This window comes from Mustela lutreola, chromosome 1 (assembly GCF_030435805.1).
Source record: "Mustela lutreola isolate mMusLut2 chromosome 1, mMusLut2.pri, whole genome shotgun sequence".
Lineage (NCBI taxonomy): Eukaryota > Metazoa > Chordata > Mammalia > Carnivora > Mustelidae > Mustela > Mustela lutreola.
In genome coordinates this window covers 281,303,257-281,324,816 of record NC_081290.1, presented here as the reverse complement: position 1 = coordinate 281,324,816, position 21,560 = coordinate 281,303,257, and the positions used below count along the sequence as shown (strand labels likewise).

Sequence of the window (21,560 nt, the reverse complement as noted above, 5' to 3'; positions counted from 1 at the left end):
GGATTCCCAGGCCGAGGCGGCCCGGGACGGCTCACGAGGCTCACGATCGCAGAGCGGAATAGCCTGCACGCTCCGCGCACCCGGCAGTGAATTTCCGCAGAACCTTCGGGGGAGAATGGCGTTGCCGCCCTCAGCCGGAAGATTGTGATTTTGCCAGTCTCTGCTCTCTGTCTTCCAAGCTCGAGACAGGCGGGAAGTCTCTGAAATCATCTCTGTTAGGGTACCTGGCCTCTCGTAGTGCGAGAGAAGGAGCGTTTCTCAGGGTTTCAGCTCACACAGAAACGAAGCAGGATTCCTGATGCCGCAGCGGGATATGTACATAGGCGAATCCTGTGGTGTGGGCTCCCGGGCCCAGGTGCTGAGAATAGCAACTCTTTTATACAGTGTGGGGGGCACAGGCCCTGCTGGGTTTTTTGATACACAGGTAGAGAGTGGATAGGAGGGGGGTGGGGGGTGGGGGCAGCTCAGTGGGGGCTGCCAAAGTGGGGGGGAGGCCGAGAATGTGAGCGCGTGTGTACCGTGTGCTTGAGAAGGGAGCCGCCCCCTCCCGACTTCTGGAAACCGGATTCCTCCAGGGGCGCTGTCCCTGCGCGTCCCCAGAGAGGCCTCTAGCCAGGAGACTTGAGTTGGGATAGTTTTTTGTTTGTAACTTTACCGACACCCTCCCGGTTCTTGACGAACAGCTTCCGGTGGCTGGGCTCAGGAATCCGGGGGTGTGGGAATGCTCCTTCCGTCCTCCGCTTCAGTTGTAAGTCCTCTTCCTGCCCCGCGTTGTGTCAGCCAAGAGCTTACTCCGCAAACACCGTGTCCTGCAGCACTAGCCCGTCGGGGCGGTGGCGGGGGGACCGGCTTGGACCCCATGCCTACCCTGAGGCTCCGCTTCCGTTTCCTCACCTGGGCAGTCCTCGGGTAAAAATTTTGTGCTGAGATCTGATCTTCCTCTCCCTCTGCCATCACTCCCTCCGTGCAGCCCTTCTCTAGGCATGCAGGCCCCGCCCTGGTCCTCCAGTCACCCCCGTCCCATACATCTTTCTGCCCCCCGAGGCTGGCAAGGGGGTGCTGGTAGGAAGGAGCCGGCTTGCTCCTCACGACATCCTTTCTGTTGGCGCCTGCTTCCTTGTGGGGCCCTCGTGGATTTGCGTGTGGCAGTGGGTGAAGTGATTGCATGAACTTGGCTGTAATCCACTAACAACTTATTAAGGGAGTTTGAGAAAGCTTTGCTCGTAGTGCCAGGCAGGGAGGTAGAAATTCGAGCCGTAGGGCAAGATGATGTGAATAGAAAATTGAATCTGAGGCAGAAGTTGCCATCCCTCTTTCAAATGTTCCGTCCTCTGGCGAATAGCATCTTCTTATGGTCTCTGATGTGGTTTGTGGATGCCAGGCCCTCGGGGCCAGAGGAACAAAGCTCAAGCCGTTTGGAGGTCTTGGGGGTTGGGGGAGGGCTAGTGGAGGGACTTGCTGTTAATTTTGGACACCAGAAAGTCATCGTTTAAAAAAAAAAAAAAAAACTTTTTCTGCTGGATGGAGAGTGAAGCTGCCACATCCTTGTTGGTTTAACCCAAGAGATCACTTACAACAACAGTAGATGTCTGGGGTTTGTTTCTGTCTTTTTATTGTGAAAAAAATGTTAAGTGGGGGAAATGTGGATTACCAGGAGGGACCCCTAGCCTTGTTTTCCTTAGACTTGTTTAGTGTTTTATCAGACGTCTGTTGTAGTTGTCATAGATGGAAACGCACACCACATGGAGCCTGTAAATGTTTTTGCACAACCTGTAAAGCATTCTTGGAAGTGGCCAGTAAAAAAGGGTTTTACCGTTTAAAAAAAAAATGTAACTGTGTCATTGTTTACATCTGTAACTTTTTCCTCCCCTGTTCTCATTACATCCTGGCAAAAATGTAGGCATAGTAGCTTCCAGTTTTAGAATAAATAACCATTTGGATTGAATTCACCCTCTCTGCTGTGGCTGCACTGACTGAGGTGGAGTGTGTTATCTGGGGGAAACTGATTTTTGATGGTGATTCCTCAAGTTGTGCTGGGTCCAACCGACGATGGCTTTCCCCTTGCATGGCTAGTACTCCTTTCCTGTTCCGCGAGTCACTTGGGAGCCAGCCAGGCCTTCACTTGAGGGTTCTTAGTCCCCATAGTGCCTGCTTGGGCTGAGCGTTTGAGCCAGTGGAGTAGGAGAAAATAAATTCTAAATCCTGACTTCTCAGTATTTGGCCTATACTAAAACCAGTCGGATGCTTAAAGCTAAATGTAAGGTTCCATTTGGGGGCCAAATAAGTTTATTAATAAGTCATTACTACTTAGGAGGAAGAGCCCTATTCCGTGAAAGATGTTTGTTGGGGGTTATTTCATAGTTACTTTAAGGTAACTTTAACAAGAGCGCTATTGTGTTGCTAGCACTGAACTGCTCCTAACTAATTTCTTTTTCTTTTTTTTAAGATTATTTATTCTTTATTTGACAGAGAGAAATCAGAAGTAGGCAGAGAGAGAGAGGGAGAAGCAGGCTCCCTGCTGAGCAGAGAGCCTGATGTGGGGCTCGATCCCAGGACCCTGGGATCATGACCTGAGCCAAAGGCAGAGGCTTAACCCACTGAGCCACCCAGGCGCCCCCTAACTGTAATTTCTAATAAATGGTCAGGGACTTAATAAAGCTGAGATGCCACAGGCTCACAACCAGTGTTTGGAAAAAGTAGTGATATAACAGGTAACAGATCCTGCTCTAACTCCTCTCTCTGTGTGGGACACAGATTCAGACCCCCAGAGGCTTACGGCTTTGTTTACATAAAGGCTATCTTTGATATTAGTGTTTGCCCATTTTCTGGGATATTTAAAGTCAGGTTTATTTTGTTTTTTTAATTTTTTAATATTTTGTTTATTTATTTGAGGGGGGGCGGGTCAGAGGGAGAAGCTAACTCTGTGCTGAGCAGGGAGCCTGATGTGGGACTCGATCCTGACACCCCGGGATCATGACCTGAGCTGAAGGCTGTTGCTTAACCAACTGAGCCACCCAGGCACCCTAAAGTCAGTTTTAAAGCTAATTATTTTTTAAAATTAATCATTTTTAATGGTTATTGATGGTTAATGCCTGGTCTCTGGTAATCTCTTTTTTTAAAAAAGATTTTTATTTATCTTTGCAAGAGAGAGAGCGCATGCCCGTGTAAGTGACGGGGGAGGGAGGGACAGAGGAAGAAGCAGTCTCTGCTGAGTGGGGAGCCTGATGCAGAACTGGATCCCAGGACCATGAAATCATGACCTGAGCCAAAGGCAGGTGCTTAACTGAGCCACTCAAGCACCCATCTGGTAACGTCTTAAGCCCCCTTTGTCCCCAAATAGGGCTGCAGCCGTTCACCCCCAATTTGATGAGTATGAAAATTGTGCAGAAAAATTGAAAAGAGACTTAAAAAGCAAAACAGTGAATATCAAGATTACGTTTATTGAGCACTTCCGTTCTGGCTTTTTACCAAGTCTGAGCTGATGTGGAAATTTTCACTTACTCTCCTGGAATTTGCCCAACCCTGATGCAGTAGAAAAAGAGAGAGTTTCTTAGTGTCTGCTCTGCATTGCTTGCTATTTAAGCATATATAGTATAATCATTCGTTAAATATTTGAGTGCCAGCTCTGTGCCAGACACTTTCTAGATAAGATGCTTTTTGGGGCGCCTGGGTGGCTCAGTGGGTTGATTTCAGCTCAGGTCATGATCTTAGGAGACCAAGCCCTTCCCAGCCCCATCCCCTTCTCCCCCCTCCCTGCCCCCTGTGCCCAGTGGGGAGTCTGTGTGGGATTTTCTCTCTCTCTCTGCCCCTAACCTTCCGCCCCAGAGTAAATCAATCTTTAAAAGAATAAAATAGACTATACTGAATCCTTTCAGGAGTTTTCATGAAACACCAAGAAGGAACCAATGGGGACTCCTGAACAGAATGGGGGTAGGTCCCCACTGCAGGAGGGCAACCAGGTTGTTTTCCCTGCTTCTTCATTGCTAGGGTGAGGTAATTAGATGACCTTCAGAACATGTTAGGGCTCAGAAATTCAACAGCTGGAAAGCTGCTTTTTGTTCCTGAAAGTGCCCCAAGTCCATTGGGTACCCCGGACCTGTGGAGACATCCATAGGAGACTAAGTTCAGTTCCTGGTAGATGCCCTTTATTCCTGTGGTTTCCTCTCTGCATTCCTCTCTCCTTAACTGTTTCCTGTGCAAAGGTGTGGGGAAGCTGGGGGTGGTAGATATCCCTAATACCTCCTACTGCTGCAAGGTGCCTCCTCCCACCCCCGCAAATGTATTTTTTTTTTTTTTAAGATTGTATTGGCTCAGTGGGTTGGGCCGCTGCCTTCGGCTCAGGTCGTGGTCTCGGGGTCCTGGGATCGAGTCCCACATTGGGTTCTCTGCTCAGCAGGGAGCCTGCTTCCCTCTCTCTCTCTCTGCCTGCCTCTCTGCCTCTCTGTCTACTTGTGATCTCTCTCTGTGAAATAAATAAATAAAATCTTTAAAAAAAAAAAAAAAAGATTGTATTTATTTATTTGATGGAGCACAATCCAAGGGGAGCAGAAGAGGGGATGTCTCCCTTAGCAGAGAGCCCAACATGGGTCTCCATCCCAGGACCCTAGGTTGGTGACCTGAGCTGAAGGCAGACACTTAACCAATGGAATCACCCAGGTGCCCCTCCAAAAGTGTATCCTGACAAAACGAGCTGGCCTAGGATTCCCCCCAGGAAGGATAGATACATCCTTGAATTTGGGGGATGTTGATAATGCATGAGGAGCAGACACCCCGGGACTGTTACCTTCCTGTCTTGGCGCTGGTCCCACTTCCATATGTTCACCCTTGGAAGGAAAAGGCTTCTAGAAAAGCATCCCCGGCTTATAAACCTCCGCCAAGTTTGAGTCTGGGAGGCGCTCGTGAGACATTAAGCCTTGGATTTGGCATCTGCCCAGAAGGCAAGCTGGGGCCACTACGAAGGTTGGTAGGCACACTAGGAGTGGGGACGTTGCTTCTGGCGGATGTGACAGAACGGGCCTGAGGGAGAAATGGGAACACTGCAAGCCCTACCAGGAAACCCAACCCGAATGAATTTCGAGCTTATCTAGCTCCTACGGAGACCAGAAGGCGACTGAGGAACGACGCCGGGCACACCCCAAAGGGAGCCTCTACTTGGCAAGCTGTAGAGCCTAGATTCCCTCGCCAAGATCCATGCGACCCGTATGCCTGCTACGCTGTGCTTGCGAGGGTCCTCTTGTCCCACGATCTTTGCTTATAGCCACCCGTGCGCCTTCACCTGGATAGTGGGGGGTGGGGAGACGTCGATTTTCAGACTCCGGGGTGGGTAGGAATGGGCATCGAGTTGGCAAGGGCAGGGGCAGCCATTTTGAGACCAGATGAGCACAGAAGGGACCATATTGAGATCTCTGGCTGCCTGGGGCCGCCATTTTAAGCATGGGGCTAGCTCGGTAGCCCTGTACGGTGAAACCCAGTGACGTGAGGCTGCCATATTGGCGCTAGTCCCATGGCGGTGGCCATCTTGGAAAGGGGCCCGCTGTGGGCGCGGCCATCTTAGAAGTAAAACCGGCCCCTTCGCAGGAATTGGAGCCGCGCTCCTCCCCTCCGTTCCAGAGTTCCTGCGGTCTGCGAATGCTCTCGGAATCCCTCCCTAGATCTCCCCTGTTCGGTCTGTTTTCATTTTCGCTTGTGTTCAGTGCTTGCGCGCGCGCGTGTGCGTGTGTGAGTGCTCTCCGTAGCCTCTGAGTGTCTGTTGTAACTTAGTTCTTCCACTTGAGACGCTCTCTCGCGCCCGCCATCCCCGCCATCCCGGCGATCTCCGATCCTAGACAATGTCTAACCTGATTTGACTGGCCCTATTCCTGGGGTATGCCAAGCCTTCCACCTGCCGCACACACTCCCAGATCTACAGACTGATGGTCCTCTCCCCAAGAACTCTAACACAGGAGCTGTCCTCTGAGACTCTGGATGACTTTATTCTTCAAATGGCTTTACCCTTCTCATAGCTGCAGGTGAGACTGAGAGCAAGCACCCGGTCCATTCCTCGGCCCATTCCTCGGCCCATCCCTCGGCCCATCCCTCTCTCCATTATCTGAGCGGGTCACAGAGAGAAGCCGGCAGGACGCTGGCAGAGTCTGAACGGCCGTTCTGGGGATGGAGCTAAGGGGGCCCTGGGTCAGGGGCTACTTGGGGTCCTCCGCAGTGGGCGAGGAAATGGGGTCGACAGATCGGTGACGGAGACCTTTGTGCTTCAGATAACCTCATGGGGCTGGACAAGGGCTAGGGATGGGGATGCAGGGACCCTCAGGGGCTCACGACAGTTACTGACCTAAGGAAGGGTCTAGGAGAGGGAAAGGTGAAGAGCTTGTGCCGAGGGACAGGGCAACTCAGAGGAGGGCGCAGAAGAACTTCTTCTCCCGGAAGGGGTTCTCCGAAGTGGGCACAGGGGTGATGAGGGGATCCTCACAGGCGTGGGCATCACAGTAAGTCATCAAGTCTGCTGCTGCCTTGGACACCTGGGGCACAGCCAGGAGGGGAGTTGTTAGCCAGAGCCTCTGAGAGGGAGCCGCCTCCCTCCCCAAATGGGTTATCTTCTGCCACCCCTAGGGCTTCTTCAGACAGTATTCGCCTCCCTCATCCCCCACAGAGGCCAGAGGACAGCTGTCCTTCCAGAGCCAGAGACTCCTCCCCTGAGGGCAGGCAGTCCAGGAAAGAAAACATCTATCTTAGCCTGAGATTTGGGGACCTACAACACAACTAACTGGGCCAACTAATGGGACCCAGGGTCTGCCCACCTTTATCCGGCACAAGCTGGCTTCAATCTTAAGCTGTTCCACCATCTTGCGGGCTTGCCCAATACTCATAGTGCTGTTCACAGGGGTCTCCCCTTTCATCCTGGAGAAAAGAGAGGGATAGCTCAGACCATGATGTGGGGCGTGCGGGGCCGCATAATCTCATCTGAAGACCCCTCCTTCGTGCTCCTTTTTCATCAATCTTTACAAGACTGGGGTCATGTGTCCCAGTATTTTGTTCTCTTATCCTCATCCTCTAGCGTTCTTTCCCATCCCTGTCTTCCTGGGCCAAGGAAATGGAGACGGTGGGATGAAAAGCCACCCAAACCCCCCTACGGCCTGGGCCACGGATCATTAGACATAAAAATGGTTTAAGGCTTTTCAGCCCTTCCAGCCATGTGTGTTCCCAGCTCTGAAAGCCTCCACCAGAAAAAGCCCCGCCCTGATGAGGACTCGTAACCCCCCTCTCCCTGCCCCCTTGAGCCCCAGGGGGGAGAAAAGCAGGATGCTCCCTACTCACCTGAGGCCACAGGCAGCAACAGCCCTGGGGAGTAGTCAGTGGGGTGCACAAAAGCTGCCTGAGATGGGTGCCCCACCTTGCAGGGAGTTGCAGCTGAAAAGATCTGCGGCAGCAGCAGAAGCAGCTGATACAAAGAAGTCCACTGGGGAGGTCAGGTCAGAGGTCTGCCGGGGGCTAGTCCCAGTTCCGGCAGCTCAGGCACTGCCCAGACGCTGGTACCTGAAGGATGAAGGATGCTAGAAGGAGCTGCTCAGATCCTGGAGCATACCAACTGCCGGACCAGTGGGGGAGCCTGGCTGGTGACTGCAGCCCCTACGCACACCCCCACTGTGAACTGTCTCATTAGCTGCCCTTCCCCCAATGCAGGCATTCTGAATCCAGACTAGGAGGAACCTGGAAAGAGCAGAGGCCCAGGCCAACTCCCCCCCACCCCCACCCCCTTAAATGGGGTGGTCTGGACCTGTGACATCGCCTGCTGTGGAGTCTGTACTGGCTGCGGGGGGGGGACCCTGCTCATTTGAAAATCTGACATCAGCTGGGCAGTCGCCCCCCTTCTCCCTCCTCCCTCTGCTCTGACATAGCATGTAGTACCTGAATCTTCTTTTCTTTCCCAGGGACCCTCCATTCCCTATATCCAGGAAAATGTGATGAGCGACAGGTATGAGCTTCTAGATCACCAGCCACTTCATGTTCTAGCCACAAGTGACTCGAGTGGAAGATCCAGGGGCAACAAGGTTCATTAGGAAGATGCCTAAAGAACAAGGAGAAGAAGCTGGGGGAAAAGAGGTGTGCAGATACCAGATCAAAGAATCGGACAAAGAAGAGGTAGGGGACACTGTGGGGAAAGTCTTCGGATGTTTCTTGAACTAGATGAGCTTCCAGGGTGGGTTTTGGAGTGTGGGTATTGGTTTGAGAGATTACATCCCAGGCCTGCAGGGTTGTGGCTGGCGTTCCAGGGAATGTGAAGATGGACACAGTATTAACCTTCCCCTCTGAGGAATCTTATCTGGGGTGAATAGTCATATACAAAATAGAAGGTACCGCCTGCTAAGATCTAGTGTACATAACGCGCTGCGGGGATCCTGAGGGAGAGTCCAGTTAGGGTCCGAGGAGGTCGGTTGCGTTCTAAATTGCTGGAGACAAAACACGGAGCTGAAATGCTGTCACTCTTGTGATAGGGGCCAGCCGGCCGGCCGGCCAGCAGGGCTCTCTGCCTCGGACGCCTGCGGGTCCAAGGAGCTGTGGGCGATAAAAGTGGGCGACAGCTGGGTGCCTTCTCCTCTCCCCCTTTGCGGGGGGTTTAGATGGCCGGTGGTGAAGGTGTGGGTGGAGGGCCCGGACTGCGGCCTCGAGGGGCGGCCTGAGGGGGATGCTGCTGACTCATAGCCTGCCCTGGGCCTTATCTTGAGGCCTGGAGGGAGGCGCCTGTCCTCTCGGGTCTGGGAGGGGGACGGCAGGGAGGGGACAGTACGCAGTGCTCGGAGGTGGGAAACCCGCAGCCCGGCAGGCCCCGCCCCTTGCGCCGGGCCCCGCCCCGGAGTGAGGTCCGGCTCCGCCAGGCCACAGAGGCGGCCGGCGGAAGGGGGCGGGGCTTCCGCGGGAGGCGGAAGTCCCCTCTCGCCGTTGCCCCAGCCTCCGCGAGCTGGTGAGTCTGCGGAGCCCTGGCGGCCGGCGAGCCGCTGGTTTCCTCGCTGGCGCGGTTAGGTCGGGGCTCACGGCGCCGCGCCCACCGCCAGCCGGAGTCAGGTGCTGGCGGGGAGTGCAGGACGCCCTGCCGGGCGTGGGGCTCGGCCCTGGCGGGGAGCGAGCGCAGCTCTGGGAGAAGAGGAGGAACTCGGGAGGCACTTGTGAGCGCGCTTGGGCTGTTGGCTTTGAGTGCGGCTGTACAGCCCTAGGCAAGTCGCGCATTCTGTCGGTGCAGCCACCTCGCAGTGTGGACTCGGTGTCATCGTGTGTGTAGAAGCTTTTTAAGGTGCTCATCCTCTCTGTGTTGTGTGTTGTTATGAATGAGTATCCCGGGGGCCGGTCCCAGACTCGGGTGCCCAGAAGCCAAGTTCAGCTGAGGTGTTGGGGCAGTGGGGTTAAAGAAAGCACAGTGAAGGAAATAATTGGGAAATAAGGAAATAAGGGATAATTGGTTGAGAAACGCAGTCATCTGGAGAAAAGCCATATGAAAACGAAGTCTTGGCTGTGTTCTGCTCTCTCTAGTTCCTCCAAGCCAGTCCAGTAAGCTTGTCCTTCTGTCCCCACCTCCCCTGGGAAAAGAGCCATTCTTTCCCCCTCTCTGTCTTTTTCCAGGAACCACCAGCTGCTTCATCCCATGGCCAGGGGTGGCGTCCAGGTGGCAGAGCAGCTAGGAACTCAAGGCCTGAACCTGGGGCCAGACACTCTGCACTCCCTGCCATGGTCAATGACCCACCATTACCTGCCTTACTGTGGGCCCAGGAAGTGGGCCACGTCTTGGCAGGTCGTGCCCGCAAGCTGCTGCTACAGTTTGGGGTGCTCTTCTGTACCATCCTCCTCCTGCTCTGGGTGTCTGTCTTCCTCTATGGCTCCTTCTACTATTCCTACATGCCCACAATCAGCCACCTCAGCCCTGTGCATTTCTACTACAGGTGAGAGGGGTCTTCTACCAAAGTAGAGGGATTCTTTGAGAGAATTGCTGTCAGAGCACTTAGTGCTTATTCAGGTCAACCCCTCATTTACAGAGGAGAAGATTCGAGCCCAGTGTGTTTATATGACTTCTTACCTTTCACAGCCCAAGGCTGAAGAAGCTTTGGGTTGGTAGGGCTCTAAGATCCTAGTTCTGCCTCTGGTTGCTGATATTTGTTCAAAAGAAGAAGAAGAAAATCCCCCTTTTAGACTGTTACTGTGAGGATCAGTTCTGTTTGGGTTGGGTCAGATCTCTCTTGGGGCCACTGTAGACCTCTTAAGCAACCAGATCCCATAGGTCATCTCAGAACTCAACTTGGCCTTCAGCAGAGAAGGTATTACAAAAGCCTCAGGTTGCCTTGTACATTACTTTCATCCACTCCCAATAATGCCACAGATTATGGAAACACAAGGGAACAGGGTACACAAAGTCCCAGAGTCCTGCTTCTTACCTGGAACCTCAGTTCCTTCTGATTTTACAGAGTTTGCCAAATTCTCCCCCTTTCGCTTAACAGTGGCAATAGGACCAGTGAAGAGATGCTGGTTGGGGCATTCTTATCAATGGTCCAAAGTTAATTTTTTTTTTTTTTTTCCTGTCTTGAGTCCCTGATTATGAACTGTGCTTTCTAAGTCAAAGCTGCTTAAACTTTCAGGAGGCATGATCTCATGAAAACTCTGGGCCTTCTGCTGTAAAAACATGTTTGCACTGGGGTACCTGGATGGCTCAGTTGGTAGGGCACATGACTCTGACTCTTATTCTTAGGGTCATGAATTAAGACTCATGTTGGATGTAGACCTTACTAAAATATATATACACACAAACACACACACACATAAAGGTTTGCCCATGTATAATTTTTGTTACAAGTTGAGATTTGTGAACCTCTTAAAAACCATGTATGGGGGTGCCTGGGTGACTTAGTCAGTTAAGTGTCAACCTTCAGCTCAGGTCATGATCCTGGAGTTTCAGGATTGAGCCTTGTGTTGGCCTCTGCACTCAGCAGGGAGCCAGCTTCTCTCTCTCCCTCTCGCTTCCTAGCTCTCAAATAAATAAAATCTTTAAAAGAAAAAAAGGAAAAAAAAAAAAGAAGAAAAGAAAAAAAGGCCATCTTTGGATTCTTTGGGATTTTCCCAAACTAGGCTCCGGACCAGAACTACTGAATCTGGGGATATAGGACCTAGGAATCTCCTTTTTTTGTTTAATTTTTTTATTTAATTAAAAAAAATTTTTTTTTGAGAGAGAGTGAGCACACATGCACCCATGAGTTGGTGGGGAGGTCCAGAGGGAAACAGAGAGAGAGAGAGAGAATCCCAAGCAGGCTCCACGCCCAGCAGGGAGCCCAACACAAGGCTTGATCCGAGAACCCCAAGTTCATGACCTGAGCAGAAATCAAGAGTTGGACATTTAACCGATTGAGCCACCCAGGTGTCCCCAGGAATCTGCATTTTTATCAAGCTCTCCCCAAGTGAATCTTAAGCACTTCAATCTGAAACTGTTCAACTAGGGGTTCACTGCATCCCGTGTAAGACTTTCCACTGTAACGAGAGGAAATGAGCTGAAGTAGCACGAAGAGAATGAAAACTGTTCAGGTGTCTTGAATCTCCTGGCTGCATTTCTTTTCCGTCTCTCTCTGACAGAAGGGTACCTGTTCTGGAAGAAGGGATGGGGGACAAGAGGGAGCCGTAGTGGGCCAAGGAGGTGTGCGGACAGGTAAGGCAGACTCTGTAACTCAGTGGAGTATCCCCATTCTCATCTAGGACTGACTGTGACTCCTCCTCGTCCTTACTCTGCTCCTTCCCTGTTGCCAATGTCTCGCTGGCTAAGGGTGGACGTGATCGGGTGAGTATGGGAGTGGAAGAGAGGTTTCATGAGACCTTTAGAGACTTGAAATCGGAGGGATTGAGAAAGACCTGACGAGCAGAACTTGAGCAGTAGAGACTCAAGAGGAGGGCTCTCAAGGAGAGGGAGGTTAAAGGAAAAGTCTGAATCGCATGGATGATTTCCTGCCACAGATGATAACAGTGCCCGTCTCAGATCTTTTCAAACAGGCTGTACCTACTAGATAAGAGGTGTTCTAGACCTCAGTGAGCCAATCAGCTACTTCCCTGGACGAGGCTGCAATCCACCCAGGAGTTTTGAAAGCCTGTATGTGAGGTTAGGAAACTCTTGACATATGTGTGTGATGTGCATTACAGAGAGCACTGTACCAGGGGATGGGCCAGAGGCCAGTAGGGCTTTAGCGAACCCCGAAGCCCTGGGAGATGCAGAGTGGGAATGCATGTGTTTGTAATAGGCAAGCTGCTGGAGGCTCTCGGAAGAGAGGAGGACCCTGGCGTGCTTCAGAGGACCGTAGGAGCATCCATATCGTTTTTCTGAGTTGTTAGCAACATAACTCGTAGTAATTAGTGGCCACGTGTACTAAGAATTTTTAAATCCTCTGAAAAAAAAATTTTTTTTTTAAGTGGTTCATGGGAGGACACTTCCTGACAAAGGATAGATCTACATGGTCACTCTGGAGGGAGGAGTGTGAGCTCTAGCATCTGGGGGACCCTGGGATTGGTGTTTGGACCGGCCTTGTTTGGCAGTACAAATAGCCGGCTATGTGTGTCCTGTGACCTCTTCCACTGGACCAGGAGGTAGCCAGACACTGTCAGGAAGTCTTAGCAGGTCCAGATGAGTTGAGACCCCAGGGGACGTTGTGATGTGGAAGGTTGGATATTGTGAGGCAGAGAGTCATCCTTTTGTTTTATTTATTTATTTGTTTGTTTGTTTATTTATTTAATTTGAGGTGGTGGGAGCTGAGGGAGAGAAAGAGAATCTTAAGCAGGCTCCATGCCCAGCTCAGACCCTGATGAAGGGCCTCGATCCTACCACCCTGAGATGACCTGAGCTGAAATCAAGTCGGGCGCCCCCAGATTAATTGTTTAATCCGGCTACTGAGAAAAGGAGTTTGGAGAGTATTACAGAATCTTCAGTGAAGACATTGATTTGATGTACTTTTATAGCTAAAAATAATAATAAATAGACTGTGTTGAGAAGGAGCTAGAAACAAACCACAGTACATCTGCGCTGAAATGGTGCCTACAGTTGTGTGGCTGCGTGGTGCGGAGATCCTGCTGGTGACTCGGGGAGCCTGAAACAATTGGGTGTGAAGCTGCCGGATGAGGAAGGGAAAGGTGCAGGGCGAGGGGAGAGCCAGTGGCAGGGACGCCGATCAGGGTGGTCCCTGATAATTAAAGTAGGTTAATCATTTTGTCCATTTACAGGGAACCTTTAGGAAGGAAGGAACAGAATAAATAGCATGTATGTATGTTATGTGTAACACTTTGCTAGAAGTAGAAGATGGGGTCCTGCTTTCAAGGAGGTCGCAGGATTGATGGAGAAATTGATACATCGCATTAAGTAGCCAAGTGGAAGGTACAGCTTCCACATTTCAGAAGAATTTGAGAGATCAGTATGAAACTGGTGATGGCGAGGCTCAAAGTGGATCTTAGAAGGAAGGGTGGACGTTGTGTCGGAATGGGGGAACAGAAGGACAGTCTGCCCATCCGATGTGCACAAAGGCACAGAGTCATTCACAAGAATGTGGTGGTCAATTTCCTGGGTCCCATTGGAGGCGATGATGTGTTTTAGCCAGAATTACTGGTTCAAAAACCTATGTTAAAACAGCTTTGTTGAGGGCGCCTGGGTGGCTCAGTGGGTTAAGCCGCTGCCTTCGGCTCAGGTCATGATCTCAGGGTCCTGGGATCGAGTCCCGCATCGGGCTCTCTGCTCAGCAGGGAGCCTGCTTCCTCCTCTCTCTCTCTGCCTGCCTCTCTGCCTACTTGTAATCTCTCTCTGTCAAATAAATAAATAAATCTTTAAAAAAAAAAAAAAAAAAAAACAGCTTTGTTGAGAAAAAACTCACATACCATACAATTCACCCGTATAAGATGTATAGTTGAGTCAGAAACTCCTGCCGATTAGCTAATAGTCCCCATTTTCCTCCACCTCACCCAGAGAGCTACCTGTGAAAATGTTCCAGGGACACCTGGGTGACTCAGTCAGTCAAGCATCCGACTAGATTTCAGCCCAGGTCATGACCCTGAGAAGGGTTGTGAGAGATGGAGCCCCACAGCGGCCTACATGCTTGGTGTGGAACCTGTTTCATCTCTCCTCCTCCCCCTGTGGCCCTCCCCAACCCTAAAAAAATGTTTCCAAGAATTCGGTGAGGCCACCAGCTTCCTCTGGCCTCTTCCAGGGCCTAGAGTCTCATAGAATCCTTTTTTTTTTTTTTTTTTTTTTTAAGATTTATTTATTTATTTATTTGACAGACGGATCCCAAGTAGGCAGAGGCAGGCAGAGAGAGAGAGGAGGAAGCAGGCTCCCTGCTGGGCAGAGAGCCCCATGTGGGGCTCGATCCCAGGACCCTGGGATCACAACCTGAGCCAAAGGCAGAGGCTTTAACCCACTGAGCCACCCAGGCGCCCCTGGAATCCATTTTTTTAAAAGAGATAGTTCATTTTGGAAATAAGAACCCGTACAGAGAAAGACTCTAATCAGTGACTTTCCACCTTTTACCCTAGTGATAGTGCTCAAAGCACCCTTAGCCACGTCTGGATTGGGGGGTGGTTCACGATGGGCTTTTTCTTTTTTTTTTAAATCCATTCCCTTTGTTTAAAAACAAAAGCTTTACTCTTGCCCCTGTGATTCTTGTGTACCATCCGGAAGGAGGTGATGCTTGGATAAGAATAGTTGAACAAAAAATTAGAAGAATAGAGGACCAGTCAGGAAAAACCTGAGTATGTTTGGTGGCAAATCTTGAACCTTTGGAGGTTAATCCCAGTGAAGAAACCTTCCCACTAGGAGCCTCAGGGTTCTATCCACAGAAGCAAGGTAAGGGACCCAGAGTGACATAAAGCTGATGTGGAGCGACAGTGACCGAGAAGGGATGGCTTGGGAGTTGATGCACACTGCTGTCACTTGGTTAATTAATAGTGGAAGGGAAAGCAGGCTGGGCCCAGGGGATGGCCTCACGGGGACAGGGCTGAGTCACACATGGCCCAGTTGGCAACAGGACGGTTCACTTTTGGGAAAAAAAAAAAAAAAAAGTGACACAGCCTTTCTCAGAACAGAGCTGGTTTCAGCCAAGTCACAGGATGCTGATCTCAGAAGTGGGAGGGTCCCGGCCGCCACAAGGGGGCAGCACCTTCCTGGGATGAGAGACTGAGCGGCCTCCTGCGCTAGGCAAGGGCAGGGCGGCTGGTGGTGGCCGAGTTTGAAGGGGTGAGGGGAGGTGAACAGAGCACCATCTAAAAAAATAAAATTTTCTGAAATGAGATGGGGGCTGCCTTGGGCAGGTGCTGATGTATGGACAGCCGTACCGTGTTACCTTAGAGCTTGAGCTGCCAGAGTCCCGTGTGAATCAAGATCTAGGCATGTTCTTAGTGACCATTTCATGCTACACCAGAGGTGGCCGGATCATCTCCACTTCTTCACGCTCCGTAAGTGTTCCTGGCCTGTCTGGGAGGGTGCGGAGCTGACAACAGGGGTCAGAACATCTGGGTAGGGCTTCAGGAGAAAATGTCCCAGCTCAGAGGTCACGGACTCCTCACAATGGGGAAGAGGAGTCAGTCTACCAAGCCAGATAGACACCCCACATATCTGATGAGTGTCCAGCTTTTAGAAAGGTCTGAAGAGGGGAGCCAAAATGGGCTTCTTTAGGGCCCCAAAGACCTGGAATCCTCACTCAGAAACATATGAGCCGAGAGACAGCTTCTTTAACCCTTTTAGTAGTAGTCCTGTAGCAAGACTAGACTGGATTCAGTGAAGAAATGTGCAGTGCTTATGTGCCCATAGTGGGTCCTCAATAAATATTAAGACCCCATTCTTACGTAAGTTGTCAACAGAGCCACACGATGAAACAAATCTCTGAATGTCTTCATGGAGAAAAAAGCTTCAGGTGGTGTCCTGAAACTTAGTCTCTTCTGGGTGGTCGATCTGCCTGGGGGAAGATCAGAGACTGTGTGGGGCTTAACCTGTGCAGGTTCTTAGAAGAGGGGAATGGAGACATGGTCGGGCAGGGCAGACCTGTCACTTGGGCAGCTGGGATGGTTCGGCCAAGGGTGGGGGATCGTGGTAGGAGGTGAAAATGAGAGAGCAGACGGCTCAGGAGGCTCGGTTTTGGGGGGTGGGTTGGGCTGCGGAGGGTACCTGTCCCCAGCCTCTCCCTTCTGGCCCCGGCAGGTGATGCTGCATTACCGCTCAGACCTGCTCCAGATGCTTGACACTCTGGTCTTCTCCAGCCTCCTGCTGTTTGGCTTTGCAGAGCAGAAGCAGCTCCTGGAGGTGGAGCTCTACCCGGAGTACAGGGAGAACTCGGTGAGGGGTGAAGGAAGACTAGGCACCGCTCCCCCCAGGAGCCCACAGTCCCACCTGCCGAGCCTGCCGGGAGGGGGCATCGGGTTGGGCTGGGAAGAGTGACAGACACCAGAGGAACGTGCCCTGACACGCCTCCCCGGTCCCATCCCCAGTACGTGCCGACCACCGGAGCGATCATCGAGATCCACAGCAAGCGCATCCAGATGTACGGGGCCTCGCTCCGCATCCATGCCCACTTCACCGGGCTCAGGTGAGGGTGCGCCGATGCCGGCGCGAGGGAGGCTGTCCTCAAGTGCAACTGGCTTGCGTTTTCCTAGAACCAGTTCCTGGGAAGTGAGGAGACTGGTGCTGTCCGCTCACTGCCACCTACCTCTGGCCCCAGGTACCTGCTGTACAACTTCCCGATGACCTGCGCCTTCATCGGCGTCGCCAGCAACTTCACCTTCCTCAGCGTCATTGTCCTCTTCAGCTACATGCAGTGGGTGTGGGGGAGCATTTGGCCCCGACACCGCTTCTCTTTGCAGGTCACAGAGGACCTCCTTCCCCTCCCCTCCCCTCCACTCCACGATCCTCCTTTGAGGAGCGGGCTGGGGCGTGGCCAAGGGCTGGGGCGTGGCCAAGGGCTGGGGAGCAGCGGGGTCCCAGATCACAGGGAGGCCCAGCCTTGCTGCTCACTAGTTTGTCCCGCACAGGTGAACGTCCGGAAACGAGACGGTTCGCGGAAGGCAGTGCAGCAGCGGATCTCTGCCCGGCATGCAGGTAAACATGACGGGAGGCGGGGGGCTCCTGTGTGGCCCAAGCTTTAGGCCCTCGCAGCTGAGCTGAGGGGCGGAGGACAGGTCGGAGGAGGTGAGCTTGGCCCAGGCAGCTGCGTTAGCCCCGCCCCCGTTCTCTACCCACTTTGGAGGCACAGGACCCCAAGGCCAGGAGGAGTCAACCCAGCTGTCAGACATCACAGAGGACAGCGAGAGCCCTGAAGATCCCCCAGGGGCAGGTACTGGCCGCAGCTCAACCGCCCTCCCTCCCTCCGTCCCCACAAGTCCTCAGTTGTCCTGTCAGCCTCTTCTAGTCTGACCTCTGCCTTCCCCCTGTGGCTGCAGAGGGCCAGCCCCCTGAGGAGGAGAAAGCAGATCAGCAGCCCTTGAATGGAGAGGAGGAGCTGGAGCCAGAGGCCAGTGATGGTGAGGGGCCCAGGGCACGGAGGTCTGGGCGGAGTGGAGGTGGCTGGTGGGTGGGGAGGAGGTTATATTGGTGGAGGGAGAAGAGCCTTCGGTTACTTAATTTCCCATTGGGGGTTTTGTTTCTCCCTCCCCTGGTTCAGGCTCCTGGGAAGACGCAGCTTTGCTGACGGAGGCCAACCTGCCTGCTCCCGCTCCCGCCCAGGTCCCCTCCCCCATCCCTGCCCCGGAGACTCTGGGCAGCTCTGAACCCTCTGGGGACAAACAGCGCCCCACCTGCTCTAGTTCCTGAAGAGAACGGGGCAGAGTCCTCACATTCCAGTCCTTTCTCCTCTCCCCTGACTCCTTCCCCTATCCTGTGGCTCCCCCAATAAACTATTTTCATGCCACTTGCTTGCCTGACTCCTGGAAATGGATTCAGGGCCACTTGAGAACCCCAGGTTCCCAGGGCATTCTCCCCGCCTTCCTGCATTGGAGGAGACTGTCTTGTTGGGGGGCTGCCTGCCGAGGGGGAAGGCCTCCAGACCTGGACTGCTCTAGGTACAGCTGTCTGTATTCATAGGCCTAGAAAGTCCAAGGAGAGAAAACCCATCCGGCCTACTCCATCCACGTGACTCTGGGGAGGGGGATCATTGCAGGGCGGGTCCGGAGAGCCAGGCTGCATCATTCCGGCCTCTGCACCCCTCCCTTTCTCTGTCCATTGGGAGGCAGAAGACAGGAAATGACTGCCATGGATGTGGTATGATTTTTACCAAAGCAGCATTTTGTAGCCCAGGCCTCATGCTGTCACAGCTGTTTTCTTCTCGGGTCCCAGACAGGTGGCCATCCCTCCACATAGCTTGAGCCTTGTGAGTCTCGGCTCCTGGCTGCCTTCCACATTCCACTCCCATCTCGGAACCCAGGCATCCTGGCCTCCAGATGAAACAGCTGCTGTGACTCCCGGCCCCCCGCCCCCCCAATCCCTGGCCCCGTGACTCAGGCTCTCTGAAGGGACCGGCCCCGCTTCTTGGCATTCACCGGGAAAGGGGGGTGGAGGGGGCCTGGCGGGGTGGGGGCTAGGTGGTGACATCACAGTGGAAGGGTATAAAAGCTTCGAGCCAAAACAGAATTGAAATTGAGGACACTGACAAAACCTGCCCGCAAGCCTGTGCTCCCGGGGTCGCCCCAGCCTCACGCCCACAGACCACTGGTGGGAGATTTGCACCGCGGTGAGACCTCTCGGCTGGTGAGGGGCTGCTGGGGCCCTGGGGGGGGGGGCAGAGAGGTGAGGGTGGGCAGGGACTGGAGCTCTTTCAACAGGTGGGGAGGATGCTGAGGTCCTTAAGGTTCCCCCTCTATACCATCTCTTCTGTCTCATTTCTGTCACTTTCGGGTTTTTGTGTGTGTCTCTGACTGATAATTGTTTTACCGAGATCTTTGCTTTGGTTGACCGCTGGAAATTTTCCCACCTTTCTTCTCCAGGCTGAGTAAATCATTTCCTCTTCTTTTCCCCTCCAGAACTTCGCTTATTCATTAACCATTTCTGGGCCTTCACCCATTGCCGGTCACACCCCCATCTCGCGGGCAGCCCATGTGTTTGCCCCCCTCCCCCCAAAACCAAGTCCACAGCCGGTTCAGAAGTCGGTTGACAAATAAGTGTGTCTGCCCCTTCCCTCCTCTTTTCTGTTCTCTCATTGGCCCCCGCTGTGTGTCCCTGTCCCCAGAGGTTTCGTTGAGGGAGGGGGTCTAGGAGAAATGGGGTCTGGGCAGTCTTTACCTCTCCACCTCCCTCCCTTCCAGACTCCATGCCGGGCTCTCCCTACCTTCTGTGTCTCCTGGCTGTCACCTTCTCCTTAGTTCCCAGAACGCAGCCCTTGGCCCCTCAAGATCTTATGGAAGAGGAGGAAGATGAGACGTCCCGGCCACCCCTGCCGCCTGTCCTCTGTGACTATGACAGCTGCCGGCACCTGCAGGTGCCATGCAAGGAGCTGCAGAGGGCTGGGCCCAGAGCCTGCCTGTGCCCTGGGCTCTCCAGCCCTGCCCAGCCGCCTGCCCCGCCACGCCTAGGAGAAGTGCATGTGGTGGCCGAGGACGGAAGCGCAATGGTGCACTGGTGTGCTCCCTCCTCGCCCGTCCACCAGTACTGGTTGCTGCTTTGGGAAGACCGTGAGGCCACCTGGAAGGGGCCCCCGCTCAACTCCACGGTCCGCAGAGCAGAACTGAAAGGACTGAAGCCCGGGGGAGATTATGTCGTTTGCGTGGTGGCTGCCAACGGGGCTGGAGAAAGCAGTGTGCCTGGGACAGGTGGAGAGGGCCTCGAGGGGGTGGGTGGCCCGACTTTCGGGCCCTGCGGCAGGCTGGCCGTGCCCCCCAGACCCGTTACCCTGGTGCACACAGCCATCGGGGTGGGCACGGTGCTGGCCCTGCTGACCTGCTTAGCTCTGGTCTGGCATTTCTGCTTGCGTGAGCGCTGGGGCTGCCCCCACCGACCGGCCTCCCAGCCTGCAGTAGGGCTCTGAAGCAGCCTGGGGGGGCCTCTTGGGGCCCAGCTGAACCCAGGCTTGGCGAGGAGAGCTTAGCCTGGGTTTCCTGGGAGGAGGCGGCTGCTGCTGCTGCCCTGAGCAGCCCTGGGGTTGGGGGGCTGTTGAGGGGGATGCGTGGAGAGTAGAAGGCCTGGAGCCTGAGGCCCTATCTGAGTCTCAGTGCTCAGCCCCAGAACTTGTTCAGGTCCCAGACTTTCCGTCCTGCTCCAGCCTCAGGTTTGGAAAGGAGCAGAGGGAGGGTGGCAACCTTTTCCTTAGAGGACCAGATGGTAAATAACGTAGGCTTTGCAGTTCCAGACAATTAAAATCAAAGATAAAACGTAGGTACTTGTATAGCCACAGAACTGTGTAAAAACATAAAAACCATTCTTAGCTCATAGGCCTTTCCTTTTCGGATCAGGCCTGGCCGTGTTAGGCCTGTTGGCTGCAGTGAGCGGATCCTAATCCCCATCATATACCCTCAAAAGTGCCCTGTCACATTGGTGGCTTTGGTGGGCTTTTGAGAACAATTTGGGAGTTTGGGGCAAGACTACTCCCTCTTTTACCTTTCCTTTGGATATTGAAGGTGGGCACCCCTGTGTCAGAGTCCACCTGTGTCAGAAGTGGGTGGAAATGAATGACTGACATAGGGTGGAGAACCATGCTGTCTGGGGCATTTCCCAGGAAATCCAAGGATTTCCCCCACTTTCCCTCAATCTGTGTCTGCTGTATTTCCACTGTACCAACATTAAAGGAAATATAAAAGGAAGACATTTTCATTTTTCCTGACCCTTTTCATTTTCCTGTCTGCATACCTATGTCTCAGAGTAGCGTATACTTGCATATTGATCTTTAAAATTAACTGGATGTAGGGGCACCTGGGTAACTCAATCAGTTGAGTGTCTGACTCTTGGTTTCCCGCCCAGGTCATGATCTCAGGGCTGTGAGATCAAGCCCCGCACCAGGCTCTGAGCTGGGCATGGAGCCTGCCTGAGATTCTTTCTCCCTCTGTCTCTCCCCCATCCCAGGAAATAAATAAAACCTTTAAAAAAAATAAAAAATAGGGGCACCTGGGTGGCTCAGTGGGTTAAAGCCTCAGCCTTTGGCTCAGGTCATGATCTCAGGGTCCTGGGGTTGAGCCCCACATGAGGCTCCTTGCTCAGCGGGAGCTTGCCTCTCCCTCTCTGCCCTACTCCCCTGCTCATGTTTTGTCTCTCTCAAAATGAATAAATTAAAAAAAATCTTAAAAAAAAAAAAAAGACGTGGTATTATACAATTAAGGATTTTTTTTTTTTAATCGTTAGACCTCAGGATAGATTTAGAATATGTGTGTTCTCAGGGTGCCTGGGTGGCTCAGTGGGTTAAGCCTCTGCTTTCAGCTTCGTTCATAATCCCAGCGTCATGGATTCAAGCCCCACATCGGGCTCTCTGCTCAGCAGGGAGCCTGCTTCCCTCTCTCTCTCTCTCTCTGCCTGCCTCTCTGCCTACTTGTGATCTCTCTTTTAAATATAATCTTTAAAAAAAAAGAATGTATGTGTTCTAATACGCTTGCCATACTGT

General features: G+C 52.9%; 3 protein-coding genes across 11 annotated transcripts; 2 read left to right on the top strand and 1 right to left on the bottom strand.

The window, feature by feature from the left end:
- Positions 1 to 5,304: 5,304 nt before the first annotated feature.
- BSCL2 (BSCL2 lipid droplet biogenesis associated, seipin) lies at positions 5,305 to 17,892 on the top strand. Of its 8 annotated transcripts, none has more exons than XM_059144742.1 (12): positions 5,319 to 6,008; positions 7,923 to 8,133; positions 9,607 to 9,923; positions 11,719 to 11,800; positions 15,301 to 15,444; positions 16,187 to 16,321; positions 16,474 to 16,571; positions 16,704 to 16,845; positions 17,014 to 17,080; positions 17,235 to 17,315; positions 17,422 to 17,502; positions 17,643 to 17,892. In XM_059144742.1, exons 2-12 carry the CDS (start codon positions 8,056 to 8,058, stop codon positions 17,789 to 17,791), a joined length of 1,374 nt encoding a protein of 457 aa, XP_059000725.1. In that variant the 5' UTR covers positions 5,319 to 6,008; positions 7,923 to 8,055; the 3' UTR covers positions 17,792 to 17,892. The 8 variants fall into 8 exon arrangements, with proteins under 8 accessions (XP_059000754.1, XP_059000750.1, XP_059000725.1 ...); XM_059144736.1 differs by having other exon boundaries at positions 5,325 to 5,665; positions 17,229 to 17,315; XM_059144720.1 differs by having other exon boundaries at positions 5,325 to 6,008; positions 17,229 to 17,315.
- Positions 5,949 to 7,585, bottom strand: GNG3 (G protein subunit gamma 3). The gene is made up of 3 exons (XM_059144791.1): positions 7,309 to 7,585; positions 6,792 to 6,891; positions 5,949 to 6,512 (listed from the first exon to the last, which is right to left on the bottom strand). Exons 2-3 carry the CDS (start codon positions 6,888 to 6,890, stop codon positions 6,384 to 6,386), a joined length of 228 nt encoding a protein of 75 aa, XP_059000774.1. The 5' UTR covers position 6,891; positions 7,309 to 7,585; the 3' UTR covers positions 5,949 to 6,383.
- Positions 17,893 to 18,328: 436 nt separating the features above from the next.
- LRRN4CL (LRRN4 C-terminal like) lies at positions 18,329 to 20,769 on the top strand. 2 transcript variants are annotated; one of them, XM_059144788.1, is made up of 2 exons: positions 18,329 to 18,707; positions 19,279 to 20,769. In XM_059144788.1, exon 2 carries the CDS (start codon positions 19,284 to 19,286, stop codon positions 19,995 to 19,997), a length of 714 nt encoding a protein of 237 aa, XP_059000771.1. In that variant the 5' UTR covers positions 18,329 to 18,707; positions 19,279 to 19,283; the 3' UTR covers positions 19,998 to 20,769. The 2 variants fall into 2 exon arrangements, with proteins under 2 accessions (XP_059000771.1, XP_059000762.1); XM_059144779.1 differs by having other exon boundaries at positions 18,329 to 18,724.
- The last annotated feature ends 791 nt before the right edge of the window (positions 20,770 to 21,560 follow it).

Excerpts from the sequence above, each read along its gene's own strand:
- GNG3 (XM_059144791.1), bottom strand. The coding sequence starts at position 6,890 with ATGAAAGGGGAGACCCCTGTGAACAGCACTATGAGTATTGGGCAAGCC. Across the intron at positions 6,513-6,791 it reads CCAGCTTGTGCCGGATAAAG|GTGTCCAAGGCAGCAGCAGA; the intron begins GTGGGCAGACCC and ends GCTGTGCCCCAG.
- BSCL2 (XM_059144736.1), top strand. The coding sequence starts at position 8,056 with ATGCCTAAAGAACAAGGAGAAGAAGCTGGGGGAAAAGAGGTGTGCAGA. Across the intron at positions 9,924-11,718 it reads CCTGTGCATTTCTACTACAG|GACTGACTGTGACTCCTCCT; the intron begins GTGAGAGGGGTC and ends ATTCTCATCTAG. Across the intron at positions 16,572-16,703 it reads GCCCACTTCACCGGGCTCAG|GTACCTGCTGTACAACTTCC; the intron begins GTGAGGGTGCGC and ends CTCTGGCCCCAG.
- LRRN4CL (XM_059144788.1), top strand. The coding sequence starts at position 19,284 with ATGCCGGGCTCTCCCTACCTTCTGTGTCTCCTGGCTGTCACCTTCTCC.